Raw genomic sequence first — 27,322 nt, 5'->3', positions numbered from 1 at the left:
ATAATGAAGGGTTGAGGGGCATTTTCACTTTTATATTCTACACCTATGTGTTGTGAAAATCTGTTACAAGGAACATGGATTTTTGTTTTTTAAAGTGATATTATAAAAACAGACAGTAGGTCTTAAGATGGAGAGATTTCTAATTCTTTCTTGATAATAGCTCCTAAATGATCATCAGAATCACCCGGTGAGCTTTAAAAATACACATTCTCAGGGCCCCACCTGTGGAGATTCTGGTTGTGGGCCAGAATGGGGCCCAAAGGCCTATTTTTAGAGGTCGTCAAGTGATTGAAATGCATAGCAGCTTTGGGAACCCTGTGGTATAACTTATTAAAACAATTTCTCCAACATTGACAGCGGAGAGTTTCTATAAAATCTCAAGAGATTTTAATGGGATGAATCAGATCAGCCACACAGGGTCAGTCTCTCTCTGAGGGGCCTGCGAGGGACAGCGCATCTCCCTTGCAAAATCGGAGCCAGACTCGCAAGACAAAGCAGGTGCTGACGGGAAAGGTTTCCCCAACAAGGAGGCGTAACCGGCCCTTTCGCTTTTTGCACCAAGAGCTGAAGGCTTTCTTAGCTAGAGAAAATGAGATGGTTTATTAGATGCTTCCATGAATTCCGCCCCCCCCTTTGCTGGACTTGTGTCAAAACGTCTAGTCCTGGATAAAAGAAAACAAACAAAAAAGGAATCGTGGGACCACTCCCAGGGGTAAGACGGACAGTGCTTGACAGCACGGCATCGTGTTGGGGAGTTTTCAGACGTGGGTCGGGAACCACTCAGGAGAGGCAAGTTCAGGCTTTCTCCTGCAGGACCCTCGGAATGGCCTCAACCTCAGGTAACTAGACAAACTCTGAGTTGCAGATTTGCATTGAGCGAAGTCACCCCCAGATTTTATTGGTAAAGGAATCCCCAAATGTTCTGCTGGTGTCCTGTTCTGAGAAAGTTCAGTGTAGACCCGTATCTAAACTTCCTAAGTTTGCAGCAGATACATCTGAGGAAGACTCGTGTGTGTACAAAACATGGCCAAGTGGGCTCCAGCCCTCTTTGCACACAGCCCTCCAATGAGGTGGGCCTGTCTGTGGCGGACGGTTGTGGTACCAGCCAGGGCTTCTGGTTTTTCAACAGTCTCAGAGAAAAGGAATCCACTCCTCCCAGCTCTTACAAAGGACTTCCTCAGGGAGAACAAGGGAAACGTCTTTGGCTCCTGTCTGAGGAGGTTAATTGGTCCAAGATCCACAGTACGACTCATAACTCCGGTTCCCACACACACACATGGAGACCAAAGCACAACATTTCAGTCAGCTTGATGCCGCCCGAAAGCTAAACGGTGGCACGAGGTAGAGCAGCTATTACAAATGCTAACCAAAACTCGATTAAATGACACGTCTCATTTCAGAAATGTGCACATATTGTATGCTTTATGGTGTAAACTGCATTTGGTAGAAACCAAATGTACCAACAGATGGTTCTCGAAACACAGGAATGAGCAGGGTCGGCAGCATCCTTGCAAACCGGGGCCTACCTAGGAAGGTGCCTCTGACGTCAGCGTCACCACAGTTAGCTTCTCCACAAAGTATGCTTGGGTTTGTTTTCTGGAAGAACATGAAGGGATTTTCCCCACTTCTTCTGGAAATAGCTATTGGGCAGGAGATCCAGTAAAATGCCTCCAAGAAGCCTTGTAAGATGGGCAACATTTCACAGAGGTCATGGTCCAGAAACAATAACCTTTATCTGCATTCCCATCACTTGCCCCCATCGAGCCTGTCGAACCCTCTCCATTTTTAGATGGGGTCAGTTTCTTGTTGTTGTTTTTAAAACCGGAACTTCCAGAGGCAGGCCAGTCATCGGAGTACTCGCAAACACTGTCTGGGAATCGCCCGACGTGTCCTTGCTTGTGCCGCTTTCCAAGTCAGGCCTCCCTCATTCCATTTGGTCTTCTTTCCGGGGAAGCGGTCATGTTCAGCCTCGCACGCACAGTGAGCCCCGTCTGATCTGGAATGCTTGGAAATGGCCGTGTTGACCGCAGACCTGGAATGTCTACAGAGTGTGGGCTGACCGCACCACCGTCTGCCGTCTTTCTAGCTGTTTCCTCCTTAACGCAACCCCAGGGGTGCAGCCGTCCACAGATAACGTGCCCTCCTCTCTCCGCTCCACCTGGTGCGGGTGAGTATCGGCGGGGAAGGCACCTCCACCCCTTCCCCTGGAGCCTTTATATGGCAACTTGGCTCCCAGCTCGCCCTCGGCCTCCCGCCTGGTAGGAGCGGGCCCGTGGCTCCCTTCCCAGCCCCTCTGCAGGCACATTCCCAGTGCCAGCGTTTGGCTGCGCTCGCTCCTTTTCTCAGCCTTGGCCTTGGTCTGCACTCCTGACCGGGCACGCAGCACAATAAGCCCTCAGCGTGTTCATTCTTTCCAGCTCCTGCTGCTTTGCCCTTGTGGAACTGGCTCTTCCCCCACGCAGCACGGAACCCGGACGCCTGATTGATGTCTGCGGACTTTAAAAAGAACGGAGCCCAGTGAAATTCTAGCCCTGCCTGGCACTTTGGAGTGATCCAGGAGCACGTAGCTGGGGCTTGAGAAATGACCGCCGATGGGACGGATAGATGAGGCATCAAGTGTGGTGTCTTCTGGTTTGATCGTCCACTCAGACCCTGGGTTTCGAGTCTCCAGCATCTCGGATTCTTCCGTCTTGTACGGGTCGGCACTTCTGCAAACCGCTGACCCACCTTCAGGACCCCAGGGTTAATTAGCATTTTTGCGGAACGCAGTCTGCCTGCCACGTGGGTAAAACTGATCTGTTCTTCAAGCCACCTGTAAGTTTGATTCACATGGACGATTCATGTTGACCTTTCATTTGAGGCTGGGAATTTGGGTAAAGGTGGCAAATTGCAAATCCCAATTAGCTCTCAGATCCACGTTGCATGAGAAACTCCTAACCCAGTTTTAAATGGGGCACCATGAAGATCTTTGTAAAATGTTTTCCTTTACTCACTAGACGTGGTTCTCTCTTAAGTAAGTGGCATCTGCTGACCATGATTTATTCGTTCTGGGATAGTTTGATACAGTTCCTTCCCTGGGGTTGGCGTGATGCACACCAGTTATTTTAAGGCTGGGTAGGAAGGGTGTGGGCCTCAAGGAGGAATATGTTCGCTGTGGCTGTCTGTGGCCAGGGCTAATAACGTGAGGTCATTGTGCAACTGGTCGCACGGGGCCAGATGGTGCATCAGACGCTAGCTTCGACATTTACTAGGCAGTGCATGTTTTTGAGCAAGGGGATGATGTAAGAGCCTTAGGAAGCGGTGTTAATGTTGATCCCAGAGGGAGGACCCCATCAAGGGTCTGTGGCAGGTGTCTATAGATAGGGACCTCCCCCGGGGGGCGGGGCAGGCATAGGAAGGAGAGGCCGGGAGATTCTGAGATGGCAGAGCAAAGGGACCTCGGAGACTGGTTGATAAGGGGAGTGAGGAATCACAGATGTCCGTGGGGCCAAGTCTGGGGGACTGGACAGGTGAGGGTGATGGGGAAGGACGAGAAGGGCTAAAGGAGTTTGGGAATCTGTCTGTAAGCACAGGTGCTCCGAGTCCTGCCCCTTCTCACCGGGCTTGGACTTGGGGCTCGGTGAGTGCCGAGAAGCCTGAGTGCCCACGTCTCTGAGAAGGAAAGTCTCCTTCGCTGACTTGAGGCCATTCTCTCCCATGTGGAAAGCAGCATCAACATGCCTGCCCCTTGCTTTTTTCCTGTTAAAGCAATTTCATTTATAGCAGCATGGGGCCCACTGAGACTGAGTACCGGGCTTGCTCGTGAGGAAGGATTTCCAAAACTAAGGAGAATATCCCACACCATGACAGGAAGGCACGTTGGAGGTCAGGGCTCTTGAGAGAGGCAGACCTGTTTGTCCGAGCTCTGGTCGGCCACCGCTGCGGCTGGGCCGAGTCCAATTTTATGCACAACGATAAAGTCCTTATGAACTGATGATACTAGACTGCTTTCTTTGAGCAAAATTTTATCTCTCCTGATTCATCTTCCCTTTGCTGTTTCAAAATTCATGGCTGGGGGTATAAATCTGCAACCTGGTATTAAATTTATTAAAAATGTTCCAGAAGTTCAGGGTTGATTTGGAGGGGGTTCTCCGAGACCATCTGCGAATAAAGGAGCAAATCTGTACCTCAAAGAAAACCTGTCTACTGCTGAAATGATTTTCTGCTGTGGATTCAAGCCGCGGTCTCCAGCCATGGATACTTTGGGACTTTGTCTAATCTTCAAATCTTTATAGAATATTGAATCAAGGGGCACTCTGTGGACTCGAGAGGGATTGGGCTGTGGGACAATCAACGACCTCTCTGTGCCGCAGTCCGAGGCAGTCCTCCGCGCAGGGCCGACCACCCAGGGCCAGCCTCGGCCCACCGGGGCCTCTCGGGGATTCCAGATGAGTCAAGACAAGCACCACCTCTGCCCGCCTCCCGGGAGACGGCTTCTATTTCGGCCTCGTCCATGTTCCCCAGCTCTGTAGAGAATAGAGTCGAGAAAGGTGGTGGAGGGGGACTGAAAAGCTGCCTGAGCCAACCCCGAGGACGAGGACAGACCCAGTGAGCATAGCAGTTGCTGGAAGCTTGGTGCCGCAAGCCGCGCAATCTGCCATCCCCGTTTGTTGATCTCGCATGCCATCCTTCAGTTGGCACCACGGCTGCCAGGAACCACCCCCTCCTTTTTCCATCCGAAGGCAGGGAAAGAGGCATTGTGGCAGAGTTAACTCTTCCTGCCCCGAAGTCTAGAGTTCCTCCTTCCCCAGCCGCCCTGCCCCAGGTGGGGGGTTGGGACGTTGGTAATCTGTGCCACGTTAGGATCCACACAGATATTAGAATCGAAGAATTTCAGAAGTCAAAGGGGCCGAGGGAATTTTTCCAAAGAAGAAAAGCAGCACTTCGTTGCCCCCAGATTGGACCGCACGCGGCAGGGGCTGGAGGTCACCTGATTTTGGAAGGACAGTGATCGCTAAGGAAAGCTGCCTTTTTCTCCAGCCTGGGATGATCTGGGCCAAACACTCCTGACAAGTCAGCAAGGACGGGTAGAGACGGCACAGGCCAGAGACACCTGCTGCGGTCTACGAAGAAGGAAAACACACACAGGGAGGCAGAGGTGAAGAAGCAAGTCCTGGGAAGGGGGTGTGGCGGGGAGGGGAGAGAAGAAATAATCCTGCATCCTTCCAAAGGCAGCTGTGACATTTTACAGGGTAAACTGAGTAGCCTGATGTGATTTAGCAGAAAGAATACCACTCCTTTTTACATTTTTTTAAAGAAGTCATTGAAAATCACATAGAAGGCCTTTCCTGTTTTGCTTACCATGCTTCTGAGGAGATGGGAGAGGGGTACAACCTGGGACCCGGCGTGAGGTCCGGAAACGTCAACGGGGCTGTCCTGGGGTGTGTGCGGGAGGGACTACCTGGACTGCGGAGCGTGGGAACAGCACCGTTCAGAGGAAAGGGCTACAAGCTATCACTGCTATTGAACTAATTTGTATATCTAAATGCTTGGCACAGTGCCCGGCCCATCGTACACGGCCTGGGCGCAGGGGCGCTTTCCTTCCAGAACCCAGGGAGGAGCCTCTGCTCCTAGGAACGATGTGAAGTAGCCACTGGTTGTATGCGCTGAGACGGGTGTTGTAAGGGAACTGTGTGTGCTTGTGGAGATGTAAGACCCACAGACTTCATCAGATTTTTCAGGGAACCATCTGGTGATCAGACACCGACCAAGGGACCCCAGTTCCCAGCGAGGGGACTGTCCCAGGTCCTCTTTCTCAAGACCCGCTCCTTTCCACTGGCCAGCCTGCCCCGGCCTCCCCTCCAGAGAGCCGTATTTTGAAATTACCTCCAACGGATCTGAATTCAACCTTACCCCATAGATGTTAGCCTCATCCTCGCAAATGGATTAGAAGCTCTTCAGAGCCCCTTGTCCCATTTTTTTTTTCCCCCTGGGAGTGTATCCTTCCAGGCCCTCAGCATGGAGAGTTATCTAGGGTCTGGCATTTGGGTCCTGGAGGCCCAGGAGCGGGTTCTCCCCACCGGATGCCTGGCTGCCGCGGGTTGCCCGCCCAGCAGAGGTTTTTCCCAGTGTGAACTCTCCTGGACCAGCTCCAGTTCTCGCTGGCGTGTTAGCCTTCGACTTTCTTCATGTTGACAGATGGTTCCCAGCTGCACAAGCCGCGGCCTCGCCTCTCCTCGGCCAGTGCCAGGGGAAACTTTTCTTTCAAGAACAAGCAGGAACAAGTTGGTGTTGGCCAAGTCACCCCAGGCAATTCCAGAAGCCTTGTCCTTTGTCTGGGACCCTCTGCTCTCTGCCACACGTGGTCCCTGCGCTGCCCACCCCCCAACCCCCAGGTCCCACCTAGACCTGGCTCCCCGAATAAAACAGGTCTAGGCCTCTGCCCTTTGTCCCTCATGGTTGAGGCTGCTAATTACTACAGATCCGATAAACAAAGTTGCGTTTACTGGGAATCCCTCTTGGTGACGTATTTGCATTTTATTTTTATTTTACCTTTTTAAAAAATTGTATTTATTTATTTGAGAGACCGAGAGCACACACAAGCAGGGAAGGAGCAGAGGGAGAGGGACAAGATGATTCCAAGCTGAGTGCAGAGCCCAGCTTGGGGCTAGAACTCACAACCCTGAGGTCATGACCTAAGCCAAAAGCAAGAGGAGTCTTAAGAGGCTGAGCTACCCAGGCACCCCTCATATTTGCTTTTTTTTTTTTAAGATTTTTTTGTGTATTTAACTGAGACACAGTGAGAGAGGGAACACAAGCAGGGGGAGTGGGAGAGGGAGAAGCAGGCTTCTCACTGAGTGGGAAGCCAGATGTGGGGCTCGATCCCAGGACCCTGGGACCATGACCTGAGCAGAAGGCAGAGGCTTAATGACTGAGCCACCCAGGCACCCCACATTTGCATTTTATAAGGAGATAATTTCTTAACTGCTCTGCAAAAGGCTAGGCAAAGGGTAGACTCTGTGGGAATCAGGGCTTGGCTGTAGAAAGGTCAGGGGAATCCTGGGTTCAAATCCTAACTCACTCCTCACTAGCTGTGTGATCAGGCAGCTTCTACAAACCCCAGTTTCTGTCAGATTGCACAGCGCCTGGCACTCCGATAGCATCCAAATCGGTGACAGCCCCTCCATGAGTGTCTCTTCAAAGTCCCTTCCTGGGTCCCTGCATGGCTCTGTTTGTTAAGCATCTGCCTTCAGTTCAGGTTATGATCCCAGGGTCCTGGGATCGAGCCCCGAGCCCCACATCAGGCTCCCTGCTCAGTAGGGCTTCTGCTTCTCTCTCATCCTCTCCCTCCCCCTAGCTCGTGCACTCTCTCTGTCTCAAGTAAATAAATATAATCTTAAAAAAAAAAAAAAAAGTAAAGTCTCTTCCTCCCAGAGGAATTCCCTTACCATCCACGGGTAGCGGGGAGGCCAACTGTATTCCATCATCTGTCTGTTGTTGTAGAATTAAGAACATAATTGTTTTTGTATCCTGTTCAGTTGTAAATTGCTCTCAGCTTGGGATTTTTAGAAACATTTATTGTGAAATATAGCTGACTTGCAGAAAAGTGCATGAAACACACATGTACCATTTAGCAAATCGTGATAAAAGGGTCGCCCACGTCACCACTACCCTGGTCAAAGACGAGAAGTACGGCTTTAAAGCGTAACATTTATGACACAGTGATTCTCAGCTGGGGGTCACTTTGCCCCCAGCAGACATTTAAACCTTTTTGGTTGTGGGGGCTCCTGGCTGGCACAGTTCATAGAGTGTGCAGCCCCACGTTGGGCATGAAGCCTACTTAAAACAATGGTTAACCCTTCTTGGTTGTGATGTCAATGGAGGCACTACTGACATCTCTAGTAGGGGCCAGGGATGCCGGCTGCTAAACACAGCCCCCACAGCAAAGATTCTCCTGCCCTCCGAAGTCTGCTGAGCCTGGGTTGGGGAAGCCTGGTGCAACACAATCTGATGAACCGTTGTGCAAAACACCTGGTTTCTGGAAACACAGTGCTTCACTAGGAGGTGCCCTCTTAGTGAAAGACGTAGGTGCTCAAGAAAGCTGTTAGTGTCAATACTTATACGTAACGTGTTATCAGTGATGCCATCCCACTCAACTAACTGTTCTCTGGGGGATTAAAAAAAAAAAAAAGGCCAACCAGAATTTCAGATGAAGGATCTGAAGTTAATAGCCCCTGCTAAGTATGTCCCTCAGTTTGTAGTCTCTCACTGTGGCCAAATGCTTTTAATCTCCCCTGTCGATTTGCACAGATCTTGGGAATCAAATACTAGACACGTTAGGAGAAGCCAGATGTGTTCCATCCTACTGTTAATTAACTCGGGAATAAATTAAATATTGTACTCTTTCCAATGACTGGTCCTACCCTTGGTTTTTGTTTTGTTTTTGTTTTTGTTTTTTATTTATTTGAAGGAGAGAAAGAGAGAGCGAGGATAGGCAGGCAGAGAGGCAGTCAGAGGGGGAGGGGAAGTGGCTCCCCGCTGAGCAGAGAGCCCGATGCGGGGCTCGATTCCAGGACCCTGAGATCATGACCTGAGCCGAAGGCAGCCACCCAACCAGCTGAGCCAGCCAGGCGCCCTGGTCCTGCCCTTTGTAACCGGCTTCTCTCTACTGCAGGATTTGGTCGTCCGCATTGTCTTTATTCTCGGCAACCTGACCGCGAAAAATAACCAGGCTCGCGAACAGTTTTCCAAAGAGAGAGGGAGCATCCCGACCCTGCTGGCGTTGTTCCATGCGTTCTACAAACTGGACCTGTGTGCGGAGAAGCCGGCGGCGGGAGCGGAGCAGCCGCAGACGCCCAGGCCGCGGGCCCAGGCGGAGGACGTGCTCATCAAGCTGACCCGGGTGCTCGCCAACTTAGCCATCCACCCTGGCATCGGCCCTGCGCTGGCCGCCAACCCGCACGCCGTGGGCCTGCTGCTTACCACGCTGGGTAAGGCCCGCGCCGCCGGCCGCTGCCTGCAGGGGACTCAGTCAGGTGGTGGCCTCCCGGGCGCGGGGACGGTTTCAGTGGTGAGATAGGCTCGCTTGAATGAGCCGTCTCAGCGGCAGGTGGGAAAATCCCTCTTCTGCTCAGAACTGCCTCCAAAGTGACCCAAGTTAAAATACACACACACACACACACACACACACACACACATACACACACGTATATATGTATGTCTATATGTATGTGTATGTATATATGTATTAAATATGTTTTAAATATATATATTTAAAATTTAAACTCCGCATTAAAGATACATAAAAATATATTTTTCTCATACATATATATATCCGAAAAGAAAAGAAAAAAAAAGTTACTAAAATCCACTGAAGTGTACACCTTGAAAAGGGTTTATTTTATGTTATGTGAATTTTGTCACAATTAAAAAAAAGAAGGTACCAATCAAATTGCCAAAAATTGGCCAAACTAAGCACAAACAGTTTAAAATCCTTCATTTTTCCTGGGTTACTCCACGGGATGAGAGTGTATCTTTTTCTTAGATTTTTACAGTACCTGTAACTATGGCCCCCAGTCACTCTGGTCCCGTTTCTCCCCATTATTCGCCACTGCACTCTTCCAGAACAAACTACCACAGGCTGGGTGTCTTGACCCAAAGAAATTTGTTTCTTGTGATTCTGGAGCCTGGAAGCCCAAGGTGGAGGGGCCTGCCGGTGGGGTCTGGGTTGAGAGCTGGGTAGAGGCCGACTTCTCACCGGGTCATCACATGTGGTTCCTTGGAGTGTAGCCTCTGGGAGAGAGTGGATGATCTCTCTCTCTTTCTCTTCTTCTAAGACCTCACATCCGGTCCATCCGATAAGGACTCCACCATTAAGACCTCTTCTCACTTTACCTCCTAAAACCCCTACCCCAGTTGCAATGGCATTGGAGGTTAGGGCTTCCACATATGAATTTCGGGGAGAGGACACAATTCAGTCAATAATATTCTGCTCCCACCCACCCCCCCCCGAATTCATGTCCTTTTCACACACAAGACACATTTATTCCATTTCAATAACTTCAAAAGTTTTAATTCATTCCAGCATCAACTCTAAAATCTAAGAATCGACATCTCATTTAAATATCATCTAAATCAGATATTGTGAGACTCAAGATATGGTACATCCTGAGGAACAATTCCTCTCCTGTGAACCTGTGAAACCAGACACGTTACATGCTTCCGAAATACAGGGTTGGGCAGGTCTAGGATAAACATTCCCATTCCAAAGGGAGAAACAGGGAAAAAGGAAAAGATTGCAGTTCCCAGGCAAGTCTGCAAGCTAGCCAGGTGAATGCCATCGTAGTGTAAGACCTGAAAGCCATCCGCTTTGGTTCAGTGCTCTGCCTTCCAGAACCCCTGGGGCGGGGGCTGACTTCCACATCTGTCTGTCCAGGTACCGGGGCTCTGCAGGCTGGTCTTGTTCTCAAGGCTTCAGGGTGAGGGTGTCTGGCCTGTTGAACCCGAGGGAGGGGCCCTGGTTGTGATCTCTCACCTTTGGGGTCATTTCCATTCTTCTAGAAGAATAATGCCCATTCACAGCCTAATAGCTCCCTCGTCCTGACCTGTCCCATGCAAGGATAGCCTTCCTGTCTCAGAGCCTTTCTGTTCCAGCTGGCAGTGTTTCTGCCCACAGAACCCCAATCTGTATTGATTGATATTCCAAACGCACATTTGGTTCACTCTCGCACATGCTTTTACACTTTTTGCCATAGGGATAGACTAAAAATCTTCCAGATCTTCAGGTTCTACTTCTTTTTTCTTAACTATTCTTTCTTCATCTCTCTCTCCTCACATTTTACTGTAATGTCGGGAGAAGCCAAGCCGCCCCTCAAACACTTTTGCTTTGAGATCTCAGCTCAATATCCAGTATCGTTGCTTGCAAGTTCTACCTTTCACAAAACACTAGAACGAAAACATAGTTCAACCAGTTTTTCGCCACCTTACAGCAACCATTACCTTTCCAGCAGTTTCCAGGAAGCTGTTCCTCCTTTCCTCAGAATGACCTTTGATGTCTGTATGTCTACCAACATTCTGTTCATGATTACTGTTGTGTTCCCTAAGAAGACGGAAGCTCTCTCTCCCGCTCTCCTCTTTTCTTTCTGAGCCCTCACCCGAATTGCCTCTAACATTTCTCATTTCTACCATGCACCTCAGACTCCTCCAGCCTCCCGTTATCCCCCAGCTCCAAAGCCGCTGCCACGCTTTTAGATACTTGGTACAGCCGCAGCCCACTTCGTGGTACCAACCCCCATCCCAGTCTGCTACGATGGCCGTAACAAAAGAGCGCAGACTGGGTGACTTCAACAACAGATTTGTTTCCTCACACTCTGGAGACCAGAAGTCTGAGATCGGGTGGGCATCATGGCGGGGTTCTGGTGCAGTCTGTCTTCCTGGCCTGAGGATGGCAGCCTTCTGTCTACGGCCTCACACAGCCTCTGCTGGCATGTGCCCTTGGAGAGCATGTACCCTCTCTCTCTCTCTTCCTCTTCCTTTTTTATTTTATTTTATTTTTTAAAAGATTTTATTTATTTATTTGACAAGTAGGCAGAGAGGCAGGCAGAGAGAGAGGAAGGGAAGCAGCTCCCTGCTGAGCAGAGAGCTGGATGTGGGGCTCAATCCCAGGACCCTGGGATCATGACCTGAGCCTAAGGCAGAGGCTTTAACCCATTGAGCCACCTAGGCACCCCTTTATTTTTATTTTTATTTTATTTATTTATGTGTCAGAGAGCACATGCTGTGATTAGGGGGAGCGGCAGGCAGAAGGAGAAGCAGGCTTTTCACTGAGTAGGGAGCCTGATGCTGGGCTTGATCCCAGGACCCTTAGATCATGATCTGAGCTGAAGGCAGATGCTTAAGCCACTGAGCCATGCAGATGTCTCTCTTCCTCCTTTTATAAAAGCCACTAGGCTTATTGGATAAGGATTCCACCCTTATGACCTCGTTTAATCTTCATTAATCTTCAGGTAATCTTGAATTTCCAAATACAGTTACGTTAGGGTTTCACCATGTGAACTGGGAGGACATAATTCGGTCTATAGACCCTCCACCTTTTAGGCCTTGACGTTTCCCACAGTCACACCTGTACGCCAATGTGCAGGGAAATTAACTACCACACAGAGGGATCAACTTAGCTACTACTTACCAGGCTCTGACAGATTTTTTCACTGCAGAAGAAACATTAATACCTGATGAAAATGATGTTTTGGGGTAACCTTTGGACTTGGCCCCCTGCTCTTCATTAAGATTCATTATTGAGTGCTTAGTGCCTAATGAGTCCTATTGTTAAAGGAGGTTTATCTTAGTCTGCTCAGGCTCCCGTGTAACAGACCACCACAGACAGGATGGCTTAAACCACAGACATGTTTTCTGACATCACAGTTCTGGAGGCTGGAAGCCCAAGGTCAAGGTGCCAGCAGGGTTGGCGTCTGGCAAGGATGCTGTTTCTGGCTTGTAGATGCTCCTTTCCTCCTCTTCTAAGGGCAGCAGCCCTATTGGACGAGGGCCCCATTCTGATGACTCATTTAACCCTTCATCACCTCCTCGCGGGCCCTCGCCCCAGATTCAACCACCTTGGGGGGTGACTTCACACTGGAGCTCCTCCATATGAACTTGGAGAGGAATACCAACCTTCAGGGCATAGCAAGGCTTAAAAACACATAGTGTCTGCTCTCCAGGAGCTCTGGGTCTACAGTGGAGACATGGCAGGCGTGCGGGCAGGAAGCCGATGGAAGCACCGGCCTCCAGGCCAACTCAAGATATGTCGAGGACTTGAAGCCCCAGCACTTGTCTCTAGAAGCCAGTCTCTTCGCAGAAGTCTTTGAAAATTAAAGCAAAACAAAACAGAACAAAATGTTTCTAATAAGGACTAGCCCTTTCAACAAACTCCCAGATTTAGAGATTTGCTGCCTTAGTGGCCAGCTCCAAATTCTAGACTTTGTTACATCCAAGAGCCAGCTACACAGGGCTCTCTCAAGCCCTCTGGCAGCAAATGCTGGCCCCAGGCAGCTCTACTGGGCACTCAGGAAGAGAGGCAATGGGAAAGACACATGGTTGAGTCAGGCATACCTGGATTCAGATATGGGTTCTGTGAAGTCAGGCAAGGTATGGAACACCTCTCAGCCTCAGTGGTCTTATACATAAAATGGGCATATTAGGAGGTTGATATGGACTGAATTGCACCCACCACTCCCCAGCTCCAAATACTGAAACCCTAATCTTCAGTGTGATGGTATTTGGAGACGGAGCCTTTGGGAGATAGTCAGGTGTAGACAAGGTCATGAAGCCAGGGTGCTTGTGGTGGGATTCTCATCCTTCTAAGAACAGATGCCAGAGAGCTTGCTCTGGCTTTCCCTCTACCACATGAGGGTATGGCAAGAAGGTAGCCATCTGCAAGCCAGAAAGGGCTCTCACTGGAACCCAACCACATTGGCAACCACGCTGGCATCCTTCCAACCTCCAGGACTCTGAGAAAAAGAAATTTCTGTTAATTAAGCCTCAAATCTGTGGTATTTTGTTATGGTGGCTGAGCTGAGACAGATGCACCGTTGGAGTATGAATTATTATGGGCTCAAATGCTTATAAGTGCAGGTAAGGCATTGTTTTTGTGGCGCTATGTGCCCGTACAGCCCTTGGTGCTGTTGTGATGGATACCTTGTAGCAAGTTCCTCTTGCCTAGATGCCAGACCCTATACAGAAGGCGGTAACACAGAAGAGCTACCCTTTCTTTTCCTGGATGAGCTAATGAATTCTCCCAAGGCAAGAGAAAAAAATCAGATGCCCGAATACTGCCCAAGGTCTAGTGCCATCAGTCTGGGGGTGGAGGGAACAAGGACTCCTCAATGGCATTTCTACCTCTGCCGGGAGATGAGTGTGGAGGCTGAGTGGAAGGCAGGGACGGAATGACCAAGGGTCTCTTGTGTGGAGTAAGGGTTCAGTCCCTCACTTGTTGTTGCATTCAGCGACAATTTATTGAGCTCTCCTGTGTGCCAGAGTCTGCTCTCGCTGCTGGGAAGACAACAATGAAGAAAACAGACAAAACCCTAGTCTCACATAGCTTCCATCTTAGGACTAGAAGACAAACATTAAACACATAACAGGTCAGATGATTATGTGTGCAATGGAACAGATAAAAGGAGGGTAAGGGAAAAAGAGGAGTGGATGCCATTTTATAGAGGGAGGGTAAGGAAACTGTGTTCTGTAAGACAACAGCTAAACAACAACCTGAAGAGTGAGGGGAGTGAACCAAGTGGGCACTGGAAACACAGTATATTCTAGACAGAAGGAATAGCGGTGCATGGGTTCAGGCAGGATCATGCTGATAGGTTTAAAAAAAGGAGAGGGCACCTGGGTGGCTCAGTGGGTTATAGCCTCTGCCTTCGGCTCAGGTCATGATCCTAGGGTCCTGGGATGGAGCGCCATATCGGGCTCTCAGCAGGGAGTCTGTTTCCTCCTCTCTCTCTGCCTGCCTCTCTGCCTACTTGTGATCTATGTCAAATAAATAAATAAAACCTTTTTAAAAAGGGGGGTGGGTGGGCAAGAAGAACGGTGTGGTGAGGGTTGGAATAGCAAATGAGGCGTTCAGTGTCAGAACTGGGGCTGCCTAGGGATGCCTGGGTGGCTCAGTCTGTTAAGCATCCAACTCTTGATGTCAGCTCAGGTCATGATCTCAGGATTGTGAGATCAAGCCCCACACTGGGCTCCACACTGGGCTCCGCACTGGGCGTGGAGCCTACTCCAGATCCTTTCTCCTCCTCTCCCTCTGTGCTGCGCCTTCCACAAAAGAAGGAACTGGGGCTGCCCAGGTAGGGCCTGAGGCTCAGGTAGGACAAGCGATGTTAGTTGACTATTAAAGGCTCGTGATAAGGATAGACTCAGGCAGGAAGGTGGGAGAGGAGAAGCCAGGTAAGAGGTGAGGGATGGGCTAGGTGGTAGCAGAGGAGGTGAGAAGCGATCAGATTCTGTGTGTTTGGAGGGCAGCACGGTTAGGAGTTATGAACAGATTATGCCCTAAGGGTCATTCTGCTGAGAGGTGGAGGTGTGAGGAACAGACTCGCAGGGTAGAGCCCTCAGGAAAGCTCAGAACAGTGCAGGTCGGTGGGGGTAAGACGCAGATCAGTGGGGGTGAGACACAGCTCAGCTTGTTCGTGCGTTGGCAGGTGCACTTGACTATAACCACAGAGCCTAGGTCAGCCTAATTTTTCCAGATGCCCTGACTGGAGGGATTGAGCTTAGAGTGTTCTAGAACCTGGTCAGGAGTGGTCCCCTGTGTTTGGTGCATTTCCCTGCAAGAAGAGTCCTGGGAAGTAAAGCAGTAAGCAAAGCCCCTGCACAGACCCCATCTGGGACAACAACTTGACCCTGGCATGCTGGGGCAGCTAGGAGGTCATGTATCTGCCTCTACAGTGAATCTTTCATACCCTTTTCCTAACTTTCTTCCAGAATACAAGTCAATTGAGGATTGTGAGGAGCTGGTGATCAATACTACGGCCACAATCAACAACTTGTCTTACTACCAAGTGAAGAATTCTGTCATTCAGGACAAAAAGCTATATATTGCTGAATGTAAGGTTCAGAATTGGGTTTGGGCAGATGCATGGTTGGTTAAGATTTTGGCTTTTTTATTGAAACACAGAACTGGTGTCCTTCCTATTTTCTGAGTTCTTGTACAAATATCAAAGAGCCTGATTTGTTTCTAAGAATTCAAAATATGGGGGAATGTTAAGGTCTTGGTTCTCACTAAAGTCCCTTATAGTTTGTATTTTATTGTCACTTGAAAATTTTGAGTTATTGGTAGTTAGTATGAGGCTGATGGCTAATAGCCTTTAATTGAAAAGTTAAATTCAGTGATTTATGTCTCTGGTTCCCAAACCCAGTGCTCATAAAGCTTCTTGTGAGTAATAACATGGATGGAATCCTAGAGGCTGTGCGTGTTTTTGGAAACCTCTCCCAGGACCATGACATCTGTGATTTCATTGTGCAGAAAAATGGTGAGTTAATGACACTTCAGGTTCATAAACTTGTTCTTCTTGCCAATAAACAGCTAAGCAGCGTTCGAGCTTGGGTCATGACGATGTGATACTTGTCTCTGCTCTGGGACAAGTAGTGCTTTACATTCTGTTCCATCCGTACTTAAGGCCTTCAGCTCAGTGTGCCAAGATAGATCTGGGCGGGCTTCTCCTTGTTCCTCTCTCCCTTGTGAGTGCTCTGAGATGGTGTGTGGACGTGTGTGTGTTTAAGGGAAACAGGTCATCCATAGACATCATTATCGTCCCTGAGAATGGACTCAAGAGACTTTCTCCTTCGTGTACTAGAACATCCCTAACAGTATGGCTTGTAATTGCAAAAAAATGGAAAGAAATTAAATGTAAATACATGATGATATTCACACAACATAAAGTTCTATATTGGGATACCTGAGTAGCTCAGTCGGTTAAGCATCCAAATCTTGATCTCAGCTCAGGTCCTGATCTCAGGGACGTGAGTTCAAGCCCTGTGTTGAGCTTTACCCTAGGCAGGGGAGTCCACTTAAAAAAAGAAAGAAAGAAAGTACTACTTCAATTAAAATAAATGAACTAGAGATTCACTCAACATGAATTAGCCTCAAACATGTAATACAGGAGCGAAAAAGCTGGTGATAAGAGGGTATATAAAGAATAATATCATTAAATATGTTCTAGAACATACATAACAATCATGAGTATTGTTTATGTAATAAACTTAGTAATGGTATAAGGTACAAATGTCATTTGAAAATAGTAAGACAGAAGTCACCTTTGAAGGGGAAGGGATGCCCAAAGATAGCAATTGGATCTATAACGTACTGTTTCTTAAATTGAGTGGCAGGTATCCAAGATAACCATCCTCTGTATGTCTCAGATATTTCATGTATGAATAATAACTAAAAATTCCCAATTATCCATGATAGCAAATTTAGATAACACAGATATTAGGGGGGAGAAAAAGCAGCAGCAGTAAACTGTCACCCATCATCTCACTCCCCCAGAGAGTATAAACTGTTAATGTTTTGATGTACATTATTTAGACTTTTTTTTAAAAAAAAAAAATCATTTATTTATTTGAGAGAGAGAGAGAGAGAGGCAAGAGCTCGCATGTGCTTGAGTTGGGGGAGGGGCAGGGGGAGAGAGAGAAGCAGAAATCCCCACTGAGCAGGGAGGCCTAAGAGGGGCTTGATTCCTGGACAACCCCCCCCAATCATGACCGAGCGGATCATGACCTGAGCCAAAGGCAGATGATTCACCAGCTGAGCCACCCAGATGCCCCCATTCTTCAGACACTTAAACACAGGCATAGATGTGTCTGATGATCCCTGGGACCAAAGTCAGAGCAGGATGGCCACCTGTCAGGTGGGGGCAAACAGGAGGCAGCAGAACACACACTTCATCCAACCTTGCCTGACCTCTGCGGGGGCTGTTAAGACAACAGGACGAGGAGTTCCATTTCCTGGAAGTAAAGGAAAGTGGTTCCCGAAGTTAGGTGATCTGTCTTGATCTGAGCAGCCCCCCACCCTGGCAGTCCTGCTTTGCTACAGGCCAGTTTCCAGCCCCTGAGCAAGTTCTCTCTTACAAACCCTGGAAGACTTTAGAGAGGATCTCAACAGGAGCACCCCCCTCCTCCCCTGAGGTTGTGTATTTCAAGAAAATTGCTTTTGACCGTTCAAAAGGGCCCTTGAGAAGAATCAGATGTTAGAGATGAATGTCACCTGTGTGGTTGGACCCAAGATTTTTTTTTTTTCCCCTTTTCTACCAGAAGGGACAGTATCACTGCCCTGGAGAGGGAGCTGCTGTCTAGGTCAGAGACAGAACTACATGGGCACCAAGAACTTGGGGGTTGGAGAGCAAGTTCTAGATGCAGTGGATGTTGGTAAACCTACAGCTGGGCATGGCGAGAAAGCTTTATGAAGAATGGATTAAACCCCCTAGCAGAGTTTCCAGTTTTGTGAGCCACTCCCCATCTTCCCCTATTCCCCTTTCCAAAATAAGGCATAGCTGGGAACCCTAAGCTTTATTGGTCTGCATTTGTTCTCTGCCCTCCCAGTACACAAGTTCATGATTGCCCTGCTGGATGCCAAGCATCAGGATATATGCTTTTCTGCCTGTGGCGTTCTCCTAAATCTCACTGTGGATAAAGAAAAGCGTGTCATCCTAAAAGAAGGAGGTGGCATTAAAAAGTAAGTTTCAAGGCATGGAGTCCTGACTCACAGTTTCCCCAGGGAGTCTGGGCCCCTCTTGTGCTTCTGGCGTGGAGGTATTTCAACGTTTGGAACTGCCAAGCTACTACTTAAGGGGAAATTTAGATTCCCCTGGACCCTTAAAATAATCCAGAAGTTGGTTGTTGCTACTTTGTAGCTGCTTAAATTTGTAGACGTGGAGTTTTTAAAACTAATCACTGAATTACATATACCTATTAAATAATACAGAAGGAGTATTGTCGTCATTCTGAAAATATAAGAGAGATTCTGACCTAAGGACTTCTCAATTTGACTTTTCTTAAACTCAGGTTGGTGAATTGTTTAAGACATTTTGGTCCTACCGATTGGCAGCTGGCCTGCTTGGTTTGCAAAACTTTATGGAACTTCAGTGAAAATATCACCAGTGCTTCATCGTGTTTTGGAGATGAGGACACCAACACGCTCTTAGTCCTGCTGCCATCATTTTTAGGTAAGACTGTGAGTCTGTGAGTTTTATCAGAGTAAGAATTTTTTTTTTCTGTGACCTGCATGAATAAAGATTGGTATGTGTTTGAGTAGCTGTGTAAATTTGGAGATATCTGGAAGAGGTTGAGTGTTATTTACAGTGGGGACACAAAGACTTTTAACCCCTTGGACACTGTCATGATTTCTGCAGCATTCCCCCCCCCTTTTTTTTTGTTTTTTGCATTTTTTATAGACTGCCTAAATCCAAGATTTTAGCCTAAAGTATTGCTGTTGCTTAAAAATATATAGCTGTTTTAATTGAGAAAATAAGGCTAAAAGCTACTCTGAAGTGTCATGATTTTAATGTACCTATGCATTTTATTTATTTTTAAACACTTATTTATTTATTTTGAGAGAGTGTGTGTGAGAGAGTGAGCACTGGGGGTCAGGAGGGACAGAGGGAGAGGGAGCAAGAGAATCTTAAGCAGACTCCCTGCTGAGCAGGGAGCCCTCGCAAAGGGCTTGATCTCAAGACCCTGAGATCATGACCTGAGCTGAAACCAAGAGTCTGAAGCTTAACCGACTGAACTACCCAGGCGCCTCAGGATCCATACATTTTAATTATCAACTATATTAATTATAATGTGGAGGAGCATCTGTGAAACTATTTTGACAGTACAGTGGGGTTCAGACCACTGAAAGGCAGGAAATCCCTGATACAAACTAAACAAAAGAGGATAGTTTCTTAACTTAAAAAAAAAAAAGCCCTTTAGGAGATTTTTTTTCATCCTGGGTTACGTCTGAAAACAATGATTTGAGTAAATAAATGAACATTTTCAATAATCCTTTCCCCCAAACGGAGGCAATGTCCCTACCACTGCCCAGCCACTGTGTGGGATCAGCAAGACCACGTGGAAAGGCTCAGTGTGACTTAGCAGTCATGGATTCAAATCCTCGTGCTCTCTTATGGTGTGATTTGACAAGAGAATTTCAGGACCTGTCTTTTCACCCCCACCATAGGGACACGGTAATCCCTGCCGTGCTCCAGCCAATAGCGAGCCTCCATTAGACCTCTGTGCGCATCATGAAAAGATCAGACAACCACAGCTGGACAGTTTTGAGTTTAAAACCTTGCTTTTGGGGGCGCCTGGGTGGCTCAGTGGGTTAAAGCCTCTGTCTTCGGCTCAGGTCATGATCCCAGGGTCCTGGATTGAGCCCCGCATTGGGCTCTCTGCTCAGCGGGGAGCCTGCTTCCTCCTCTCTCTCTGCCTGCCTCTCTGCCTACTTGTGATCTCTGTCAAATAAATAAATTAAAAAAAAAAAAAAAAACCTTGCTTTTGGCCCTTCTAAGTTGTTGGTGTTGGGCTTAATCTCCCTACATGTATCTTTTCTCATCGCTAAGCTCGGGACAGTTGATGGACACTTTGCAGAGTTATTAAAATGGTGAGAGGAGCCGTGTGCAGAGAGCCTGGTACAGTCTGGCCTCGGGGGTTTATAAATTCCAAGTGTTGTAACAAAGTTACTGAACAGGAACTCAGAACCAGAAGTTACCTGAAAGACTGGGGACCCCTGAGCTGATGTGAAATTTGCTTTTTTGCGGTAAAAATAATCTTGCATGTGTAGGAGTAAGAAAAAAAATGAGCATGGTTTTAAATGATTGAGCTTCACAAGGTGCTCTGAGAACGTGGGGGCTTTCCCAGGTTGCCAGGAGCAGAGGGCTGTGCTCAACTTGCCTTAATTCGGTTCTCAAGTGTGGTAGAACATTGGAATCAAGCGTGGAATTTAAAAAACACACACTTGTCCTGACCCCATCCCCAGAAATTCTGACTTAGGAACTCTGGGGTGAGGCTTGTTATCTGCATTTTTTGCAAAGTTCCGCAGATGAATTTGCTCCGAGGCCAAGCTTGAGAACCCTTACCCAGGTTAATGAAGGACTTTAAGGGAAGGGTGCACCTTGCCCAAAGCCTGCTGGAGAGGCACTGGAAGGGTGTTCTGGATGAAGCCAGAGTCCCTGACTGACCCCTTCAGTAGCCGGCCATCATTTCTCCACCAAGCTGGAGATGTCACTCTGCTCTGTCTCTGCTGTTATGCAAAAAGTTCCCATGGGCTCCCGCTTGGTCCCGGCTTCAACTAGGTCAAGGCTGCTGCTTGCTGCCCTCAGTGTGAGTCTCCTCTGCTCTTGGCTCACTCTTTGTCTCCCACTTGGGGGAAGAGGTGTGATTGGTTCCGTGCATCATTCCCTTGGGCGGTAGGCCCTTCCGGGTTTAGCCGCCTCTATCAGAGACGCTCTCCGGCTTGGTCTGGCACTTAGGTGGGGGCTGTTGACTGTAAATAGCAAAATCTCTAGGCCATGGGACACAAAGACCCCTTTGAAGAGGTATGGGCATGACCAGGTCTTCAGCAGGTATGGAACCTGGCAAGTGCTTCTTTCTAGAAGGCCTAGTGCCTGCCCCCCTCCCCGCCCCCAACCTTCCCTTAGAACCAGGTTGGGCCTCTCCTTTTGCTTCCCCAGCCTCTTAGCCTTTGCGGGTGCCATACCCCTTCCCTGCCTAGCCATGTGCTGTCTGTCCAGGCAGACCCTTCCCGAATCCCTTTTCAAGCCCATGGCCTGGTCCTAGGAAATCGTACTTCTTCAGTAGCAATATGAACCATGTAACTTCTCCTGTATTATTATTTTGTAACTTTTATCTTGTTTCCCCAATCCATTTGAGCAACTTTGGGGAAAGGATATTGCCTCCTATGAAAGAGGTCCTTGACAGATGTCTGTGAACTGGCTAACTTTCTAAATCCCCTCCTGCCAGCCACCCCCCCCCACCAAGCCCCCGGGAGGGGACTGTGGCTGGATAACAGAAATAAAGCCGGTTGATCAGGGAGCGGAGTAACCCGCACCATGTGTCAGCGAATCCTCACCTGATCGCCAGGCCCTCCTTATAAAGCCTAAGGACTGGGCTCCTTCCTGGTTTCTCCCTCCACAGACCCTCACTTCCGACAGGGCTGTAGCTGTGTCTGACCAGTGGGCAGCAGCAAGTCCTGCGGATGGGGGGTTGAGAGTGGGCTGGAGTTTTAGTTCCTTCCCAAAGATGGCTGAAAAGCCGGCCATTTGAAAAACAGGACGAGCCGTTAGATCACTGAGCCCCGTGCCAAAGTGTGAGCGCAATTTTTAGAAATGATGACAAGGTAATCAATATAGAAATGTAAGTCATTGGCTTTTTCTTGATGGGTGACTGAGGGGGGAAAAAGGAGAAACTGATGGTCCTCAGCACGGTTGGGGCATGGGGATGTTGACGTTGTTTTTGGAAAGTGGCTTGAAAAGTATGTTGTCTCGAACTTTCTGATGGATTGCAGCCACTTCTTACGAACTCATCAGCAGTGTCTTTTTATTTTTTTAAAGATTTTATTTATTTTATTTGACAGAGATTACAAGTAGGCAGAGAGGCAGGCAGAGAGAGAGGAGGAAGCAGGCTCCCCGCTGAGCAGAGAGCCCAATGCAGGGCTCAATCCAGGACCCTGGGATCATGACCTGAGCCGAAGACAGAGGCCTTAACCCACTGAGCCACCCAGGCGCCCCAGCAGTGTCTTTTTATCTTGAAGTTCTTAAGTGGCGTACCCTGGCGTGCTGCTCTATCCTGGGCTGCTTTCCTGGGAGCTGGTGATTGGGGTGTGCAGTTTATTGTGCATGTAAAGGGCACAGGTTGCATTTTGTTCGTTATGAGGTATATACCACTTAGCACCTAGAATATGGGACAAGAGCTAGAGTGGGGCCCAGTGTTCAAGTTGAAGGATCACCTTAAAGGGGCTCCTGGCTGGCTCAGTCGAGTGGAGCATCCAACTCTTGATCTTGGGGTTGTGAGTTTGAGCCCCACACTGGGTATCGAGATTACTTTAAAAAATAAATTTCTAAAAATACAAGAAAAAAGAAAAAAAGGATCACATTAACAAGCCCACGCCGAACAGCATGCACCATAAGGGTTGTGCCTTATAATAGGGCAATAATTAACCCTCAGTACCTCCCTCGTGCTGAACCCCAGCTAGAAGATCGTGCAGTGAGTAGGAGAAGCTTTTATTAGTGGTGCAGGATACTTAAGTGATAATCGGGACTGTGCTGTAACGATCACTGAGAAACTTATTGTTTTGACTTCCTTACCCCTTTGTAAACCTTTCTAACACCTTCACTCAAATCCTAGTATTAGAAGTATGCGGTACATGAAGAAAGCTTAAGAATGATTGGTTATCTAAACCCGTGCTCTTCACACTGTGTCCAGCATCTTTAAAAAATGAGGTCGCAAAGAAAGAAAATACCAGAATCTATCCCATGTAGCAAAGCATTCTACGGTGAAACCATTGTTATTTGTACATAAGTTGGTAAGTCACCAAGTACAGTCATGACCTCTGTACTTTTTAGGTCCCAGGCCAGAGTTTGAGAATCACAGATCTCAACTGTTCTTGAATTCACCTCTGCCGTTCTTGGTGGTAAAGTTCCAAGATTTAATACCAAGCGTCATAGGGCGCTGGGTTTTTTGTTGTTGTTGTTGTTGTTTAAATATTTGTTTATTATTCAAGAGAGAGAGCATGAGGGGGGAAGGTCAGAGAGAGAAGCAGACTCCCTGCTGAGCAGGGAGCCCGATGCAGGACTCGATCTCGGAACTCCAGGACCATGACCTGAGCCAAAGGTAGCGGCCTCATCAACTGAGCCACCCAGGCGTTGCGTCATAGGGCACTTTTTTTTAGGTCTTTGCTGTATTTACTTTCAAACTGCAGACTGCCTTTCTCTTACCCATAGTTCTTTAGCCCTTTTGTTGTCCTGTTTTAACTCATTTTACAAATTAATAGGGTCTGAGTATGGATAAACGAATCCGAGGCCAAACCTCAAGAAAAATAGCAGTCTTGACCTAAGATTGAAAAAAGCCCCAAAACAACCAAATCGAGGTTTACTAAACTTACTAATCCTAACCAAAGCCCCAGCAGAGACGGGAACTGCCTGGTGCTTGGGCAGCCACTGGCCCTGAGCCTCTTGAATAAGAGATTTCATGGTCTAATAGCAGTGTGCTCAGAAAGCCTGGAAAAGAGCGAGCCGGGAGATGTTCTAGAAGTCCAAAACTGCCATATCTCTCCGGCTCCTCTTGGCTGGAAGGAGCCTGGTAGGAAGGGCTTCGAAGGCATCAAACACCGGTTGCTTTCTCCTCTCCGGGCCCTGGTTGGCGTGTGGCTGGGGTGATCCGGGCCTCCGTGGAGCGCCTTGTGGGACTGTTTATGTCTGTGCAGAACTTATCTCAGTGCTGCAGAGCTGGCCTCGTTCGGAGGACAGGAGGGGAGGGGACAAATGGGGATTCAGGTCCCCTTATCTTACTCTGAGGGCTGATGCTAACACCAACCACACCACAGTACGCGGGGTCAAGGAAAACATCCAGTGCAGAAAATTTGATGTCAACAGTAATGAAGCATTTTATAATGGGATTTTCATTGGCCCCGTGGAAAAAAAGTTTGCTGGTTATGTAAGAAGCACTAATTGTGGGGGCGCCTGGGTGGCTCAGTGGGTTAAGCCACTGCCTTCGGCTCGGGTCATGATCGCAGGGTCCTGGGATGGAGTCCCGCATCGGGCTCTCTGCTCAGCCGGGAGCCTGCTTCCTTCTCTCTCTCTCTGCCTGCCTCTCTGCCTGCTTGTGATCTCTGTCTGTCAAATAAATAAATAAAATCTTAAAAAAAAAAAAAAAAGAAGCACTAATTGTGGTCACTTTCAGGCTTAGTGGTTCTCACTCGCAAAGTCAGCTGCGGCCACAGACCTCGGAAGTGGAAGCGTCAGTCTTCTGACCTGCAAGCCCGGGCATTTTCCTAAAATCCTTCCCATGGGGTGTGAAGCCGCATAAAAACAAGTCAACATGCTGTGGCCGGTTGGCACGGAAAGCTTTGTGGCCACTTATCTTCCTATTTGGGTTGGATATACTTACAGCGTTGGCAGAACTCAGGGTGCCCTTGGACTAAGAAGCAAATTAAGGTTGTAATTTTCCTTTTTTTTTTTTTTAAACTAATGCTTTTTGCATTATACATAGAGTGACTTGGGATTCTAATACTCCCTGGGATTCTCAAAGTCTCCTACTCTTCGCCGTTACTGGCAAGGGCATGGGGGATTCCCTTTCAGTACAACACACTGCGGCTACTTCGAAGCCACAGCCTTGATTTTCAAGTCAAGTTTACAGCATCAAATTCAACTGTGCTACTTTCCCAAAAGATTTCCTGACTCCTTTTATATCTGTGGATTGCTAAAGTAATTAACTTTCTAATGCCCAGAATAAGGAAGGAACTATTAATATTTTGCCTCTCCTGAGAAATTGTGATCTGACTTTTGGATATGCCCTTACATCGAAACACTTAGGGATTAGTTAAAATAAGAGCTCAATTCAATCTAGGCTTTTTTTCTTTTGAGAAGATTATTGTCCTTTTTTTAAGAGATTATGAATATTTTAAAGAAGTATAGTTCAAAGTGCCAAAGAGAGTAAAGAACTCCTTCTTTTAAAAAAAAATTTTGGGGGGGTGGAGGGGTGGCTGCCTTCTGCTCAAGTTATGATCCCAGGGTTCTGGGATCGAGTCCAGCATCCAGCTCCGGGCTCACCGAAGAGCCTGCCTCTCCCTCTCACTCTGCCTGCTGCTCTCCCTGCTTGTACTCTCTTTCTCTCTCTGTGTGTCAAATGAATAAATAAAATCTTTAAAACAAAACCATTTTAACCCCCCAATCATATCCGTGTCGTCTTGGAATCAGAGATGACCCAGGATGAGTTTAACGTAGGCCAACAAAAATTAAACTTTCCCCAGCAGGGTGACACTTTCAAATAATCGCTGTAATTTTAATTTTTCCGATACAGATGAAGAACTAGCACTGGACAGCAGTTTTGACCAAGACCTAAAAAACTATCACAAACTCCAGTGGGAAACAGAATTCAAACCTGTGGCACAGCAGCTTCTAAACCGGATTCAGAGTCATCACACCTTCCTGGAACCCCTGTCTATTCCTTCTTTCTAACACGGCGCAGCTTCACAGAAACGGGAAGTCAGGTCTCCTTCATTCTTAAGCAGGGGTAATGAGCACAAACATTTGTTTCTTGGTATTGACAAATACTGAAAGTTTTTCAGATACTGATTAGGGAGTAGTCTAAGGCTTTTAGAAGAAAGAAACAATTTTTTTCTCATTAGTTATTATGGAAAAATGAATATAAATGTACTTTCTGCTATGAGAAATGTAAGATGAAAATATATCCATGGGTTTTCTAAGTAAATGACTTTTTCTTCTGTTCTCTAGTCAGTACTTCAGTTCTAATCTTAAAATCCCGACTGAACAATTCTTGAAGTGTTTATCTGTTCTGTAGTTAAGTGAGCTGTGTGGTGAAATTAGATTTTTGTATATAGGAGGAATGGTGGTCAACGCTATGAGGAACACATTCCTACATAAACATCCATACTAATTCTTCTATCCTCTAAGAATAACTTTCTGGTTATGACTAGTATTTTTCTGGTTCTCCAATTAAGAGCAAGAGTAAGCCAGAACATTTAGAAAAGACTTCTTTGGGCAATAAATAAATAAGTAAAATAGATGGAAAAGGGAGTATTTTATCTCTTTCTTCTCACTTGAAATAAAATGACTAGACCAGACAGTCCTTCTAATTGTAAATTTCTGGGACTAAGAGGTGATGTAATGTCCTATAAAAGGGACTAGGCTCAGGCATATGGCAGAGCTCAGTTTGAATCCTAGCTATCTGCTGCTTCGGCCTTGGGCAAGCAGCTTAATTTCTTTAGCTTCAACTGTAAAATAAGAATACTTGATTACAGTTCAGTTTGGGGAAAAAAAAAATTAAATGGGCAAATTGCCTAGTACAGTGCCTGATGTAGTTAGTAGGTACCCAATAAATGATAACATTAGGATGGTAATTAGTTTCTTAATCTGCCATTCTTTGCAGGGTAAGTTTGGCCTTTGAATGAATGACAAAAGCCAAAGAAACTGAGATGGCCATTATCCTATATTAGCCAAGTGGGGATTTGGAAATAAAAGGAGATGTACTACTCTGCTTGGAAAAAAGCTGTTATTAATGGCTCCTCACCTTACCAAATGCCAAAACTAATGGGAAGAAAGCAGATACCCAAGACTGAAGCCCAGAATGGTTTTCAACGGCCATTAGAAAATACCTAAATTTCTAGGAAGAAATAAACTGTCCTAGAGCCCTTCTAACCTGGGGCTTGTCTCTGACAAGGGCTCAGCACAATCCCCTGGGGCCATGCCTTATTGTAGAGTGTGATGGGCTCATCTCTCAAAACCATTTAAGGATCAAAGTCTTTAAATTTTTTTTAAAATTTTTTATCTATATCAGATTATATATATATGTATATATATATATATATGAAAAAATATATATATAAGAAAAAGATTAAAGTATTTCCCTTGCTAACACAGCCCCCTCAGTACTTATAATTAATCTAATAACTCATGGTGGAATAACACTATATATGTTCTCCTTCATATAAACTCCTCACCTTCGGACTCACATGCAAGCTGGAGTCAGCGATCTGCCTCCCCCACCTTTTTTTTTTTTTTTTAAGATTTTATTTATTTATTTGACAGAGATCACAAGTAGGCAGAGAGGCAGGCAGAGAGAGAGAGGAGGA

General features: G+C 47.2%; 1 protein-coding gene across 1 annotated transcript in view; it reads left to right on the top strand.

Moving 5' to 3' along the window:
* Window positions 1–26,277, top strand: part of ARMC2 (armadillo repeat containing 2) — a 111,013-nt gene extending 84,736 nt beyond the window's left edge. The window contains exons 13-18 of the mRNA XM_044244526.1: window positions 8,654–8,969; window positions 15,460–15,582; window positions 15,894–16,007; window positions 18,076–18,208; window positions 18,538–18,698; window positions 25,531–26,277. Of these exons, the coding sequence (XP_044100461.1) occupies window positions 8,654–8,969; window positions 15,460–15,582; window positions 15,894–16,007; window positions 18,076–18,208; window positions 18,538–18,698; window positions 25,531–25,688 (1,005 nt within the window). The 3' untranslated portion in view covers window positions 25,689–26,277. The remainder of the gene's footprint in view (window positions 1–8,653; window positions 8,970–15,459; window positions 15,583–15,893; window positions 16,008–18,075; window positions 18,209–18,537; window positions 18,699–25,530) is intronic.
* The last annotated feature ends 1,045 nt before the right edge of the window (window positions 26,278–27,322 follow it).

This window comes from Neovison vison, chromosome 1 (assembly GCF_020171115.1).
Source record: "Neovison vison isolate M4711 chromosome 1, ASM_NN_V1, whole genome shotgun sequence".
Lineage (NCBI taxonomy): Eukaryota > Metazoa > Chordata > Mammalia > Carnivora > Mustelidae > Neogale > Neogale vison.
Note: the sequence above shows the minus strand (reverse complement) of the source record. Positions and strands in the feature narration are given on the sequence as shown.